At 41.2% G+C, this 16,578-nt stretch overlaps 1 protein-coding gene across 1 annotated transcript in view; it reads left to right on the plus strand.

The window, feature by feature from the left end:
* Adamts3 (ADAM metallopeptidase with thrombospondin type 1 motif 3) overlaps positions 1–16,578 on the plus strand; it is a 209,979-nt gene that overhangs the window by 162,113 nt on the left and 31,288 nt on the right. Inside the window, exons 6-11 of the mRNA XM_048425084.3 lie at positions 9,731–9,814; positions 11,686–11,842; positions 12,520–12,625; positions 13,008–13,151; positions 13,678–13,810; positions 14,937–15,050. Of these exons, the coding sequence (XP_048281041.3) occupies positions 9,731–9,814; positions 11,686–11,842; positions 12,520–12,625; positions 13,008–13,151; positions 13,678–13,810; positions 14,937–15,050 (738 nt within the window). The remainder of the gene's footprint in view (positions 1–9,730; positions 9,815–11,685; positions 11,843–12,519; positions 12,626–13,007; positions 13,152–13,677; positions 13,811–14,936; positions 15,051–16,578) is intronic.

The raw sequence follows: 16,578 nt of genomic DNA on the forward strand, positions 1-16,578 counted from the left end.
CTTTTATTTCTTTGGGCACCTGTACCGTTCTTTTTTTTTTTTCAACTCTAGTGTATTTCATTCGACTATGAAGATAAATATTAGTGACAAAAACTCTAAATTTCATTAATAATTATTTTATATACATCAACATTTAAGCCTGCTAAGCTTATGTTTATTCCTTGAGATGCTAGTTTATAAAATTACAAGTATTCCACAACTCTGTGAGGTTCTGAAGGTGTGCCCTGCACCCACAATCAAGGTCCATACAGTGGCACAAAGTGATGTTATTATCTGACATCACACCTCTTCCCTCAGCTGCTGACTTGCAGAACTTCTGGAAGAGGAGTAAGGGGAGAGGAAAACAAGGCCATTTTCAGTAGATTGGATTGGATTATGTGGCCCTTAAATGTTAAGTCATGGAGCATGTACAGATTCCACAATGGACCACAGAGCACAGATCAGATCCTCGTGTCAGAATTCTGATGACTCTGTAGTGGAGGATTTAGACAGATAAGCAAGACTGCTGAATTCCATGATGCACGAGGAGAGGTTAGAGAAGAAGGGATGAACAGAAATGAAAACATGAGAATAGGAAAAAAGTGAAAACCTTGAGAATTTAGAACAAATATATCCCCTATTCCTATATTGTTAGGGCTGATTTAAAAATATAGTGGTTGTAGGTTAAGTAATTCTATTATGTAAACTACACACAGCAGTCCTTATCAGTTCAGCTGGAAATATTTTGTGAGTGCATTTAAATTTGGAATCATAAACAAATGACCTACCATGATTAAAGTGTTTTTTTTTTCAAAGAATCCCAAAGTTGGCATGAGATTTTGTGACATTTAATAGAAATGTGCCTATTGTTCCAATGTGGAAATCCTCACTAATCTCCCAAAGACTGATGCTCTAGGGTCTGGGATTCCAAATTGAGGGAAACTGTGACTTGTTTTTAAAATAGCTTGCAAAAGTCAAGAGCTGCGTGTCTGAGATGGGTTCCTGTTGTAGCGTTCACGTAGCACAGAGCCGAGACGTAGCAGTGGGTAGATGTTGCCCATGGAAAGCTTTGCGTTGTAATGCTTCCCACATGGACAGTAGTTGCTGAGCTCTACTAATCTTAATGAAGGGAGAAAAATGTAGGAAGGAAGGAAGGAAAGCAAAGACACACCCAGTAATGTACTTTGATTGGGAAGATTGATTGTACAATCAACTAACAATGATCTTGAGCAAATGTAGAAAGGGGAGTTTTAATTTAGAATAATATGCTAAGATATGAATTTTATATGGAAGTCTTTAAATTAAACGTTTGGTCCAGAACGTAGCATTCTAGAGTTTTTTCTTTACTTACCAAATTGTTAGTTCTCCATGAGCTCACATAAAGCTTCCACAGTGTCCTGTCTAGTGGGAGAGGGTACTTCTCTTCACAGCAGGTTAAGAAGAGGAAGCAAGGTAAGCAAACAAGATGGTGAAATAAAAGCAAATTTCTGTAAGGGCGAGGTTGGGTTTGCAGGGAGTGCCACCTGGTATTGTAGAATCATATCATTTTACTTTATTGGAACCTGTGAAATTTTTATCAAATTATCAAGGGGGAATCAGTTAAATGGTTATTAAAACATATGGATTCCCATCCATTTGGAAGTTTGAATTTCTCTCAGCCTCTATAATCAATCATACCTGTGTTTATCATTAGTTGCCTTGCTTCTGAGTCAGCTCCACCTTTCTTTGCATGTTGAGTCTTACATGTTTGTTGACAGTGTTTTTAGGTATCACATTCTCCTGGTCCACTCCCTTTGCCTCTCCTATGCCTTCCTGCTCAATATCCACTTACAAGAGAATAAAAGGAAAGCCATGCAAATAAATGTGTATGAACTTCAGGGACTGACTTTTAAAAAGGAACCTATCCTCCTTGTTTTCTAGTGTAATAGTCCAGAATAGTTGATGTGCACAAGTGTTAACAGTTGGAATGAAGATTTGAGCTACTTTTCATGGCTGCAATAAAACACTATGGTCCAAAGAAACCTGTGAAAGAGTTTATTTAGCTGATGGTTCTAGAGGGAGAGTCTCTAAGGGCAGGGAGAAATGCAACAAGCAGCTGGAGCAGGAAGTTGAGTGACCACAGTGTCAGCATAAACACAAAGCAGAAAGAGCGGACTGGGGGTGGGGCAAGTGAGGAGTTCTCAAAGACACACCCAGTGATGTGCAAGTCCACACTAGCTCCCCAAACTTGAGCCTTTGGGGGAATAGTCTGATTCAAACCACCACACCATGTATATGGAAACTACTACACCGACTACTTTTATAGCTTGGTAAAGATAAGCTTTTGACATTGATTGAACATGGAGGCAATATCTCATGTCCCCAAGATGCTTAGAATTCAAAAGGAAAACTAAGAACCCTAGACTTTTAGGTTTGGAATGACCTTGACAGGCCACCTTTTTTGCTGTAGAAATGGGAAAGTTGATACACTGGCTTCTACAATACAATCTGTAATAGAGATGGCAATGGCTACAATCCTCTCCCATGCCTTTTTACTTCATCATCGGAAATAAAACACATGTGCGCGCGCGCGCGTGCACACACACACACACACACACACACACACACACACACACACACACACGCAATGTCCCCAGTACAAAAATGAAAGACAAAATACCCCTAAAATAATGCTGTACTTCAAGAAATCCTAACTAAGAAAGCATTCATTCTTTTGTAGAAGTTGGCTGTTCATGAGCGAATAGCTAAAACATAATGCAAGCAGCGTCCCTACTTGTCATCTTTAAAGAAATTACACCAGCCCCCAACACTCTGGTTCTTCCAATGACTAAGTGTTAGCCCATGAGCACTTAATGATGACTTCTGGCTCTTCACTAATGCTTATGAAAGTATTGCACATCAATGCAAGGTGGATTTATCTGGGGGTATATGTGCTTAGGAGGTCTTAATGGGTCATGTGACAGTTCATTTTGGGTCAATATCTAATATCCATTTCTTCTGCTGAAATTCACAACAGCACTCTAGGCATTTATTTAGCCAGTCTTTGTAGACTTTTATGAGATTCAATCATGTTAAATCCCTAGGAAACTAATACAACTGAGCTCCCTCTCATATCTTACTAACTGCAGCATGTAAAATAAAATAATGGCATAGAAATGATATTTTTTCATTTAGAAGATCCACCCACAGCCATTATTTAAATATGAACAGAAAGGGAGGCAGATGAGAGTTGACCAATAACACCAGTGTTGCATAAAGTTTTCATAAAGGACGTGTTCTTTGAGCCGGACTTCAAAGACTAAATTGGCGTTTCTGTGCTGTCGAAGGCTGTGTGGGTATTAGAAGGCAAGGGGCACCTTGTAACACGGTATTACAAAGTGCTAGCTCGTGGTGGTTTGGGGACCACTGTAGCTTTGGCTGTGTGACAGGTTAAGGGGTATGGCAGGGAGACAGGGCAGGAGATACTGCGTAAGGAACAGAGATTAACTTCAGAAAAATGCGTGCACCATCCTAAGGCATGTGCATTACACTGTAAAGGGTCCCAAAGATGAGTGATTTCTTTGTGTGGGCTTTAGAAGCACATTCTGCCACAGTCAGACGACTGGAAGGCCCTTACTCTCCTTTTCCTCCTTGCTCCAGTGGTTTCTGTCTCACTCCTGTTTTGGTCTCCCATGAACTTGCCCTTCCCACCTTCTTCAATCCTGGGACTCAAACCCAGAGTTTCATGTATGCAAGCCCTCTACCTCTGAACCTCATCCCCAACTCCATTTATTTCTCCTCACGTGTATAGTGTCTGTGTTTTAGCCCGTGTATCTCCTAGTAGAATACATGCCTGATCAGAGCAGATTCAAACCCATTTACCAGTCAGTCCCCCACCTCTAGGCTATCTGTGCATTCATAGGTTTACTAAGAGTGTAGACGATTGTAGTCAGTCTTACCTAGCATTGCAGTTATTAGTAAGGTTAGGTTGTAGCTGAGAGAAAACTGACTTGATTGTAGGACCCCTGAGTACCAAGAACATTCCAGAGATGAAAAGCAGAAGGAAAGTAGGTGTGTGTGTGTGTGTGTGTGCACATGTGTTTTGAACATTCACTACATAGGAGACAATTGTGGACAGTTATCGTTTTTTATAGATCAATTCAGAATTATTTTATGTCTAGCAAGAATTATCCTTAAATGTCTTGCCACCCAAAGGTTTCTTTAAAAAGTCACATGGATCTACTGTTTCTCTGCTTCCCTGAGAGAATGATAATAATTATGCTTACCAGTTTTTACATTTATGAAAGCCAAACACCATTTTAATCACTGTTCATATATGAACTGATGTCTTCCTTTCAATAACTCTGTGAACATAGCACTGTGGTAATTCACTGTTACAGATGAGGAAACTGAGACACAGAAGGCAAAATGATATGCCCGGGGTCACATAGCTAGAGAGATAGCTGACAGAGCCCCTGTCCTTCACCACCCTACTGCACTGTCCCTGAATACCCAATCCACCTGAAAGCCAGTGAGTGTCTCTTTGTTGAACCAGGCGAAGCTGTTCATCAGCTTGTCAGACAGAGGGGTCAGGCTGTCCTGCCAGGGGAATGCCCTGGAGAAATTGTCCTGACTGGGAACAAACCTGGAAGGAATTTTCTTTTCAAGGAAAGAGATACTTGATTGGATCTTTGCCTTTTCACCCTCTTTATATCATTGGCAACCTGATCAAAGTCAAGGCCATCTGAAAATCGAATTAATATTCTGTTTACCCTTCTTTTCAGGTCATTTAATGAGGACTCTGGGCTCAACCCCGAAGTTTTCATTGAACCTCTGTCACCAGAGCCCAGTAGGCTGGCACTATTGATGGCATTTTCATCTGCATTACATGTGCCAAATGCATGACTTACAGCATTGTCCATGCTTAATACTTTTCCTATGTCCAATACACTTACTACATGCCATGCCCTTTTTCTTATTCAGGTTTTCTGCTAATTTCTTCTATCTGGTCTTTATTTTCCCCAGTACTTTTAGCATATCATTGTATTGGTGAAAAAAAAAAATGTTACTTGTAATAAATCAAGAATGCAGCCCCTCCTGAAAAGTTCACCTGAAAGAAAGAAATCAAAGCAAATGAATGTTGAGTTACCTCTCCTGGTATAATTCCACGGCATATTTGTAAACTCGGAGGTGTGAATTACTGTTACTCTAAAATGAAATCTGTTCAGCAGTGTCTTGATTTGTGGGTTTAGAAGTGTGGTAAAATGTTTGAATCTATTGACTAGAGGATCAAACTGCCCAGATTTGTGTCCTTGGCTTACTCCAGAATTGTGTGGCACCGGGCAAATTACTTAACAACTCTCAGTCTCGATTTCCTTAGCAATAGAGTGAAGATCATATCTCTGTGAGTATTTTAAGGATTGCTTGAATTAGTACAGGTTAAAGTATATAAAACAATTTCTGGCTTCTCGAAGAGTGTGCATGATGTTAAGTATTGTGTGTGGAGTTTGACAATAATGCTTTTTTTTTTTTTTAAGAAATAAGCTTTATTTGCCACTAAAAGCTACGCAACTATTTTTCTTTAAAGAAGTTACTATTTTCAAATCCTCTGATAGGCCGAAATTGGGAATTCAATATGATGCACTCTCAGTTCTTTCTATATTGCTTTTATTGCATGGTCAAAAGAGGCAGTCCCTGGTGGGGGTAGGTTGGTTGAGATGTGTTTAGGCCTGTTTATATTATGATCAGTTGACATACAAACTCAAAATAAGAGTTTTCCAATATTTTGCTTTGCTTTTAAGAGTCAAATAAATAGTCATTCAAAAGCAAGATTTTCCTCATGCTATTTTGAAATTTCTGTTTTACTTAGTGGGAGCTGTTTTATTTGTGGGTAAACATGGGAAGGCTGAGGACAGCCCTGTCCACGGTGTAGGGCAGCAGCTAGCATGTCCTTCTCCAATCCCAAGAGTGCACAGTGCCATCTGCTGGCAGCTCTGAGAAAAACTACATTGTCATGATTCTTTTCCAGTAATTTTCTCCCTGGTTTTAAGTTGCATTTTTCACTTGGTTGGGATGTAACAAATTCAAATTGAAGCATCTTGAAATTCCCTTAGAAGTATGACAGGCCTTTTGATTTTCTTGAGAAAGGATGAATTGTGACCATGTATTTTCACAAAACTTCACTCTATACACTTGGATGGATATGAAAAGAATTTGGCATTTTCAAAGGATAGTTATATGTCATTTTGCATGATTTGAACAACCTATCTATGAGGCTGGTTAGGGCAATTATGATTACAATTTGACAACAAGAAACTTGAGGCCCAGAGTAGTTAACTTAAACATTCTGAAGTTCCTTAGCTTATTAGGAAAAGCTGAAACCAGAATCTAAGGCTTTGAACGTGTGACCCCACACAGCTGTGCTCACTCTTTCTCCAGTTGTTCACATCCCTGTGTCTCAGTGTGAAAACACTATTCCCATGGCATTGGTGGGCAAGGGAAGCTGCAAGGCTGCTGTATTACTAAGCGTGTCTTAAAACTGAGTTATACAAAGGAGTCAACTTTCTTGATCCTGGAGAAGCATGCTGGATAGGATCCAGGACTTTGCACAGGATAGGCTGCTACTGTTGGTTTTTCTCACCAAAATACTAGTTTCTGCTATTGTGAAAATATTGCTCCTGTTTTGATTAGTTTTAACCTGTGATAATGTAGTAGGAATTTTAAATGATCCTAACCCATAATGGTTTTTCAGTAAAGCAGCCTTCTACCCAATTTAACTTTTGTTAAATTATGAGATTTTCTTCTGGTGAATGTTAATTTGACTGTTAAGAAGTGCCCTTTGACTCAACTTGATTCTGTCGATGTTGGCATTAGGAATTCTTACTATGATACTTTATTGGCACTATATTGATTTTTAAATTCCTTGACCACAACTGAATGTACTAATGTAGGGTGGTCAGAAATACTTTTGATGTTCTACCTTACATGCCACAAGCTGCTTGCCATTGTTACCACCTTTTCTTGACTTTTCATGATTCTAAGGCAGTAGTTTGCAACCTTTTTAATGCTGTGACTCTTTAATACAGTTCCTCATATGGTGGTGCCCTCCAACCATAAAGTTATTTTCGTTGCTACTTCATAACTGTAATTTTACTACTGTCAGGAATTGTAATGTAAATACCTGTGTTTTCCAGTGGTCTTGGGTAACCCCTGTGACCCAGTCAATCCCAAAGGAGTCGCGACCCCCATGTTGAGAACCATTGCTCTGAAGTTTCCCACTGTGGCACCTCTCTTTAGCACCCATGACTATGTCTCCTACCCCCCACCATTGCCTCTTTCCCGGAAATTAACCCACCTTTTCTTCTGTACTTCAAAATTTGTGCTTCATCACTTTTGCTTCACTGTTAGCATTACTTTTGCTCTTTTGCAAAGAAGACCAAAGACATTTACACCTCATCTCCATCCACCTAAGCATGTTCTCCCTTTGTGCGAGAAGCCATGCATCTAGTGGGGAACAGCCGCCTTACGAGAAATCTTTTGAAATGTCTGTGAGTCTCTGGATGTGAGTATCAGTGACAGACCTGGTTATAGACTTGTACTTCTATTGGAACTGTAACATTAGGAATGTTTTTACTGGATAATTAATCTACATGAGGAGGCAGTGTGTAGTGTGGTGTATCAGAAGAATCAGCTGGTGACAGAATAGGCCATAGATATGAGAGCTTCTGTCTAGCATTTAACTTAACTTTCTTTATGTTAGATTGGAAATAACCCTTTTAATAGAGATGGATGGTTTCAGTTTTATTTTCTATAGATGTGGTGCACAAATTTAGTGTTTCTTCCCTACCACAGCTTCTAAGCCTTTGTGGACTTTTCTTCCCACTTCTGTTAATGAGATGCCCTTAAAGACCCCTCTCTCATTTTTGGTCTGATGTCTGAGCAGTTTGGCAGAATGGGTTCTTTTCACAAGACTATGAGATAGTATTCTTTTTATATTGCTTGCTTGATTGGAGCTCAGAGAAATGAAGAATTGCTAGGCCTCAGGGATTGAGCAATGATGATCTGAGACAATTAATACTTAGTGTCTTTAATCACTACATCTCCCCAGGCATTCTTTATATGACACATTGTTTTCTGGGCTCTTTACTCTCTGTTATTCCTTAAATACCAGTGTTTGGTGACCACCTCTCTTGTATGTCAGTCCACAGTGATTAATATTTCGGGTGTCCTGTAGCCTAGAGTGACTCAGCCTGGCTTTGAATCCCCTACTCTGTGAAAGGCAAGGATTTATCATTGCTTCTGTCTGCATCTGAGCTTCTCTTCAACTGTCAAGCTGGATCTTCCTAATCTATGCATATATCTGTGCACATAAAAATATGTGTGTGTGTGTTTATAAATGCATGAATATATACACACATTCTTCCCCTTAAAGTGATCATGAAGCTTTCTCATTCAGTCATGCTTTGCCTTATTTAGCATGTTCTGGATTGGACTGACCTTTCACATTCGTCTTTAGTAGCTTTGTAAATGCTATGTACAGTTTGGCTATGTGGCATGCCATCTATCATTCTTCATTTAAGGTCCTACAATGCTGAAGTTGCAGTCACGCTAGAATGCTGAGACATCTAAATAGAGATTTCTTGGCCTGTTTCGTGGTTAGTGTAGCTAGTCAGAGTTTCCTGGTAGCTAAGTTTCGTCCTATGATGATTGAATTTTCTGTATTTTCAGATATTTCTTCTACGGCATTGTACTTTTCTCTGCCTGCTGTCCAAACCTCCTGGACCTCAAGTGGAATTGTGGTTAGCTTTCATCCCTCTGAGTTTCTGCTAGAAGCTTGGGCCCTTGTTCTGGGGAAGAGCTAGTAACTGGAATCTAGCCGAGTAACCCTGCCTCTGTCATTCCTGCTCGTATTTGCCAAGTTGGACAGACTCGCTTTACACTCACTTTGCAGTAGCTTAATCAGAAGATATAATTACAGTGCACTTTAGATTCCTGTCTGCCAGTGACTCACAGTGGCTTAGCTTGTCGCTTAAGGTCTTAGGCTTCATCCTCCTCCTCTACATAAAGCGGCTGTGTTTTACACTTGGAAAAATTCTAGGCTAACTTAAAAATGGAATAAGGAGATGAATCCAGGGCTGACGTCTCTGGTATGCACTTGTGCTTTCTGAAGGACAGCTATCCTACAATAATCCTAAACAATCACTGCCCAGCTGTTCTGTCCTGGGAGGCAGTGAGAAAGCCGCCTACTTGCTGACCCACAGAGAGACCGCCACAGCTTCTATACAGAAATCCCTAAACCACGATAGTACATTTCCCAGTCACTTGGACGTGCCTGCTGCTGTCTGTCTTCTTCCAGTGTGGTGTGGCCACCGATGGGAGGGCATAAAATCATTAGAGTCATTTTCTTGTATTTGCAGGTAAGTGTTGTTTGTGTATAGACACATTTGAGAGTGAGTGTGCACGTGTGTGTGCACACACACCTCACAATTTATTTAATAAACTTCTTCACATGTCTATGTTCATGTTTATCTGTAGTTTACAAAAATCAGTAGTTCATGTACCTAAGAATTGCTCCAAAAGATAAATTACTTCATCTTGGAGATCGGCTTAAACTAAGTTTAAAAACAATGTGAGTTGACTGATCTGACTAGAGTACTTGTCTAGATCACTCTGACTAGAGTAGCGATCAGCATGGCTGATCTTTTGAAGATTACGTATCCCTTGAAATCCTCTGCCTTGCCTTTATTGAAGTAACTGTCTGCTTTGTCTCCAGGTAAATGAAATCTACCACGATGAATCCCTTGGAGTACATATAAATGTGGTCCTTGTGCGAATGATTATGCTTGGTTATGCAAAGGTAAAATATCTTAAAATATGTGGACTCTGAACATTAGAGACTGGGTTATCCAGTAGAAAATATGAGTTGCAAAACTACCCTTAATCTCACATAAACTCATGATTATGCCAAGCTAGGAAGAAGAAATTTCTAGAGTGGGAAGAGATTTTTATATTAGAGAAACTTTTTGTTAGAGACAGGTCTCATCTAGCCCAGGTTGGCTTCAAACTCCCTATGAAGTCAAGGAACTCCTGAGCCTCTCAACTCTACACCCTAGGTGTTGGGACTAGAGGCATGCACTGTGTTCAGTGTATACCAAGAATCGCTTGCACACTAGACCAGGACTCTATCAACTGAGCTAGACCTGACCCCCAGTTATCACAATTTTAGGTGTGACTGAATGAGTAAATGAACATGAATGGATGCCATTAAGAGAAAAGAAACTCTCCTTAGCCTATTTCTCTCTGGCTCATGGCCGTCTCCACTGACTGTGTCTATGTGTAGTGTCCATTATATGACTGTTAGACTCAGAACTTGGAATACACCAGTGATTTATTTAAAACAATGTTTCAAATGGATATATTTAAAAATGAATCACTCTGAACATTTTTTTTCAGTTAAAGAAGCTTTAATCCCTTTGCAAACAGAAAGTTGGATTGAAATCTATACAGTAGCCATTCTTGCCATGTGGTTAAAAACCTACGTGCATTGATACTAGATGTGTCCGCGTCCTTGGAAAGAATTAAATTTCTCTGAGGAGCCTGAAGAACTTGGCAATTTTAATGTTTAAAAACAGTGAATGCCTCCCATTGTTGATCCCCCTGATTAGGAAATGCTAGAGAACTTTTGCATCTGGGAGCCATAAGCCTCCGTGTATTTGCAGTTTTCACGTGTCTATCATCCTCATAGCCTCATCTAAAGCTCCACTGTCCCCGATATTTACCTCCTCTTAAAGCTTAACATACTTTGTGTTGCTGCAGAGCAGCAAGCTAACCCCAGCTGGAAGGCTTAACAGCCTTCAGTTGGTTACTAAATCCTTTATTTGGCGTACTGTATGAGGAGCGCATAACAGACCAAGCTACGTCTATTAAGAATGTAAACACTGATGATAATATTTGCTGAAATTTAACAAAATTCTGGGCCCTTTAGCCAATTAGGGAAGTCATTTGGGATTCCAGATCCAATTTCTCTTTCTGTTAAAAGCACTCTGGAAAGTAGAAATCCTGTGTTCTTAAAGGATAGGCTCTCTTACCCCTCAACTTTTTAACTCCAGACCACAGTGTGAACTTAACATATGTATACCCTCAGAAGCTATCAGACAAGAGGCCAAACCCTGTCGTTTCATGAGGCTAAAGCCTATTTTCCCCATGGTGAAGCTAATTTAATTTGACCAGTTTTGCCAAATCTTGAAATAACTTATTTCCTCCCACATACTGGTATTTATTTCTGGACCAGAAGAATACACAGAATTCTTAACTAAGAGCTTTGACTTTCCTATCTCTGGAAAAAAGTCTCCATGCAGGAATCCTTCCCAGTATCTTTGTCTTTAATGTGGGAAATCTAAAATTTGAACAGAATCAATAAATATATTAGATGTCTAAAATTCTCCTTCAAATGATTAATACTGCTTGACTTTACAGGGGTAAACCCTGACTCAAATTTTGCTATGCAGGTGTCTGTGGACACTCACACAGGTAGCGTCGAACCTCCCCACAGGGTCCCTGTGGGCTTTAAAATTCCCAAATCAAAGTTGATTGCCCAAATAATATTTCTGAATCCATGTTGACATATTATCCCCAAATCCAAGTCATAAAAAGTGTGTCTACTGTATTCTTTCCTTTTAGTCTATCAGCCTCATAGGAAAATGTGTTTGCTGTATTCTCTCCTTTCAGTCTATCAGCCTCATAGAAAGGGGGAACCCGTCCAGGAGCCTGGAGAATGTGTGCCGCTGGGCTTGCCAACAACAAAAACCTGATCCCAACCATGCTGAACACCATGATCATGCCATTTTCTTAACCAGGCAAGACTTTGGGCCTGCCGGAATGCAAGGTATTTCTGTTGCTATGTTGAAGAAAAAAAAAATAAGAGCCAGGGTTTTCAAAAAGAAATCACAAGTCAGGCAAGTTGTATAGATGTTCATATTCCCCCACCACTTTCCGCCATCCACCAGCCAAGCAAACATTTTTTCTCTCTGTTTCTGCCAGTGAGTTTTTGTCGAATCCACAGCATTATATGCCACTTAAACACCATAATAAATGATACTTGCCTTTAAAATAATGATTGCACGTTTGGGGTATGGAAGGGATGCTGTAACATTCAGTGTGATTTCCACTAACTTCGGAATGAGAATGGCCCCTGCCAGCCAGCAATCTCTCTTCCACAGTCAGCTTACATTGATCTAATAAACACTGGTGTAGGCTGTGGAGAAGGACCGATCCTTTTCTGCTCCACACCGGTGGGATTTCTGGCTCCATCCATGAGAACCAAGATGCAAAGGGCCATTTACTCAAGCAGCAAGACAAGGCTGAGATGGGAAGCAGAACAGAATGGGAGCCCCAGGTGGTCCCTTCCCTCTTTTCCAAGAGGATGTGGCCTACTGATAACAGAAATAATGCTGCCACTGTTTGCGGGAACACTGCATTTTTCCCCCTAAGCAAAGACTCAGTACTAATTACAATGAGTTTTATATGTAAAATGAAAACAAATGTGATTATCATTGTCTGCAGGCTACGCTCCAGTCACGGGCATGTGCCACCCAGTGAGAAGTTGCACTCTGAATCATGAAGATGGGTTTTCATCTGCTTTCGTGGTAGCCCACGAAACTGGCCATGTGTAAGTTACTGATGACAGATAGATAGGAAAAAAATAGGTTTTTTTAATTTTTCCTCTGTTGTTCACACTTTAAGCAACAATGCCTGCCAGTGTGAGTTCTCATCCTTTGCCAAGAGTGAGGAGCTGAAACCCTGAAGGGTCATGGGCAGAAACTCAATGAGTGGCTGGCCGGTCAACAATCCCGTGCCTTTTATGGCTATAGAATGAAGAAAGCCTTTCATTAGTCTGCTCTCAATGTCAATATCTGTGGTGTCTCCAAGGAAGCCATGTGGGCTTTAAAAGGGATGTCCTTCCTTTAAAAAGGGATGTGTTGTGCAAAAAGGAAGGGAGTCCGAGCCACGGTCCCGCAGTTCTTACCCACGCGGTCTTCTTTGTGTTCTAGGTTGGGAATGGAGCATGACGGGCAAGGCAACAGGTGTGGGGATGAGACAGCCATGGGCAGCGTCATGGCGCCCCTAGTGCAAGCTGCCTTCCATCGCTACCACTGGTCCAGATGCAGTGGCCAGGAGTTGAAGAGATACATCCAGTATGTGCCTCGCTGCATGTCATGCCCTGCTGCATAGGCTCCACACATGACCTCAGAGGTGTTGACCCAGAAGTTTCTATAATGTCATACAGTGCTAAAGCCCTGAACTGCAGTGTAGTTTTATCTGGGATGGGGTTTCCCAGGGGTAGATTCCTTGTGACTGATGGTCAGGCTTGCGCTGAGGATGGGGACAGGCTGTCTGCTTTTAATTCTGTTCATACCCTGAAGTCCTCCTGTGCAGATGTTGGGGTCTGCCCTGCCACCATTCACATAGGTTCACTTAGTGACATGAATTCAGCTGCCACAGGTTCCCTAGATCCCAGTGTTGTGCTTGATTAACCTTCCTGGAATTAGTAAAGGTGAAAGATAAGTTGAATCAAACCAAAAACCGTAGAACCATGTTTCTGGGAACCTGCTGCGTGAGCTGACAGAACCCCAGAGTATTTGAACTCAGAGACTTTTTCCCCTTTAAAGGCCTGATTTCAACAGTGAGAAATTAAATGTACGGAATGTTTTGTCCCTGCAGTTCCTACGACTGTCTCCTTGATGACCCCTTTGAACATGACTGGCCCAAACTCCCAGAACTTCCTGGAATAAATTATTCCATGGATGAGCAATGCCGTTTCGATTTTGGTGTTGGTTACAAAATGTGCACTGCGGTATGTGACCTCTGTCAACTTAGGTGGCTTATCTTCAAATCTGCTTGTGGTGCTCCTTTTGGGTGGGCTTTGCAAACTCATTGGTACAGTGTGAGAATAGCTACAGTTATCTTCTGTTTGCTCTGATGATTTAGCTAAACTAGATGCCTTGGCATGCAGCCTTAATTAATCCTCATAAGAGAAGAGATAGGGAGATCATAGGCCTTCATTATTCTTATTATTTTTTACTTTTTGATGTTACAATTATAATTACATCATTGCCTCCTCCCCTTTTCTCCATCCAAATACATCTTCAGGCTCTTCTTCAAGTTCATAGCTTTCTAAATCAAAAGCTATTGTTACAGATATATATACATGTATGTGTGTGTGCACAGAACAGATACACACACACACACATTGCAGAAATAGGGGTAGAAAGATCAGAAGGCATTTACTTTTAGAATGAAAGAGCCAAGATTGCCGAGGTTCTAAACCCATTCAAGCCATCTATTGACACCTGGTAAACAGGAAGCTAGCTGGACTGACGGAGGCTCTCCAACTCAGAGCCTTGTGTCCCATTCCTCCCCTGGTGTTCCTTTCCTTTAGAAATGGCATTGAGATTTCCTATGGCCAGTATTCTACATGTTTGTGGCTATAGGAAATGGCTGTGGAACGCGAAAGTGTGTGGTACATGCCTGGAATCCCAGCACTCAGAGGCCGAGGTGGGAGGATCATGAGATTGAAGCCAGGTTCCGCTACTTAGTGTAGTCAGGACCGGCCTGGGCTATAAAATGAAACTCTGCTTTGGGGGGTTTTACGGTCTAGGAGTTAGACACTGCGATATGGGTGTCAGATGGAGCATATCAAACCTGACACTAAATCCACAAACTTGAGTACCACATGTAACATCTCTGGCTTATTTTCTCTTGTGTCTGAAGTGTAGATAGTGATAGTATTTACCTCTTCTAGCTTATGTGAGGATCAAACGTGCCGCTGTGATTCATGTACTTAGCGCTGTGCAGGCTGTCGCCGCTGCCCATGCTGCTCCAGCACTCAAATACAGTGCTTATGAGGAAAGTGTGTGCAGAATGTGGTTGGCAAATGACCCACTCTCTGAACGTTCTCTGCTGGCATGCTTCTCTTCCAGTTCCGAACCTTCGACCCCTGCAAACAGCTGTGGTGCAGCCATCCTGATAACCCCTACTTCTGTAAGACTAAGAAGGGGCCCCCACTCGACGGAACCGAGTGTGCCGCTGGGAAGGTGAGTGTGTCTGCTTGTGACTGCGCTTCATTGTGCGTTGCACAGGGACCTTCCAAAGTCCAGCGAACGATGCCTACTGCTGGGCTGTTTCCCTTCTGTGTCTTGCTACCACAAATGGCCACAAAGCTGATGGTTCGAAACACTGGAAGTTGGTTCTGTAATAGCCGTGGAGGACAGGAGTGAGTTATACTGAGGTGAAGCCCAATGTGGACTTATGCTCACACCAGAGACGGTAGTCACTTGGTTCCTTCCCTCTCCCAGCTCCTGGCTACCTTCCACATCATGGCCACACTCCTCTGACCTCTAACACAGTGGTGTTAGAGGCTTAAAGGGCTGAGGCTTTTCGTGATGTTTTGAGCTTACCTGGATACCTCAGGATCATTTCCTGAACTTGAAACCCTTAACTTACTCATGCTTTCAAAGAATCTTTTACTAAATAAGGTCACCTTCACCGGCCCAGACATTAGGGGCTTTTGACACTGGGAGGACCAGACCCTTTGGATAAGTGTGACCAAGGGGACAGACAGAAGAGGCAGCAGCTCTCTGGCCCCTGCTAGTGGTGTCTGATTTACTTGCTGGCATGGCAGCCCTTGTGAAAGTTGCCCAGAAATAAAGGCCTCACTCCTATGCCCGAAGGTTTTAAATATCAGCTTATGTAGTTGGGGACTGAATGCTTAGAACCTGGCCGGGTGCCAAGGTGTGCTTCTCTTAAGGGCAGTGAGCCCAAAACAAAGGCATGCTAAGAACGCAGCTTGAAGAGCCTTGACTGGGCTGGAAGGAATATATTGTAGATAGGACCAAATGCTGACGGGAAAGATTAATGCAACTTTTACCGTTTTAAGAGGTTGATTTCAAACACACATAAACTGATCTTACAGGAAATATGCATACAAGTAAAAACCTGGCACTACAAGCACTTATATTTTGTCTGGCACTGTGACAGCTACACTATATATAGTGTCTTGCTTTGGGACGATGTTGCAAACAAATTTTCAGCTAAAATTAAGAGCAATAGTGAGTAGAATTATTTTGGGTTATTAAAAAGTTAAGGTGTAGTAGATTTTAACATCCAACATCCCTACAATACAATTGTATTATATTATATTTAAATGTATAGAGAAAGTTTTTTAAAACTTTTCTGTCTATAGTATACAAAATGCAACTGAAAGTTTTGGAAAGAAAATAATCTATTCCCTTTGAATACTTACATGCTAAGTGCTAAGGATTGTTATCATGGAATCTCTGTGGCATCATGGCTGTATTAACCCCACTTAGTTCTTGGATACTTGTTGGTTCCTAAATGATTCATGAATTTTTACATACCTCAATTTTGCTTACCTAAAAGGTAAACATCATTATTTAACTTACCTATTTCTTCGATCCATAAATTAATATTTTATAAAGTTAAATGTCCTTTGAAAGCTAAATGTAGTTTTTACTAACTTTAGTTAATTATTTTTCAAGTTGAGACCTCGTTGCAGGCCATTGTTTTGAAAGGGGTCATGTTAGCATCCAGAAACTGAGGGTC

The sequence above is a fragment of the Myodes glareolus genome, chromosome 8 (genome assembly GCF_982192425.1).
Source record: "Myodes glareolus chromosome 8, mMyoGla1.1, whole genome shotgun sequence".
NCBI lineage: Eukaryota > Metazoa > Chordata > Mammalia > Rodentia > Cricetidae > Myodes > Myodes glareolus.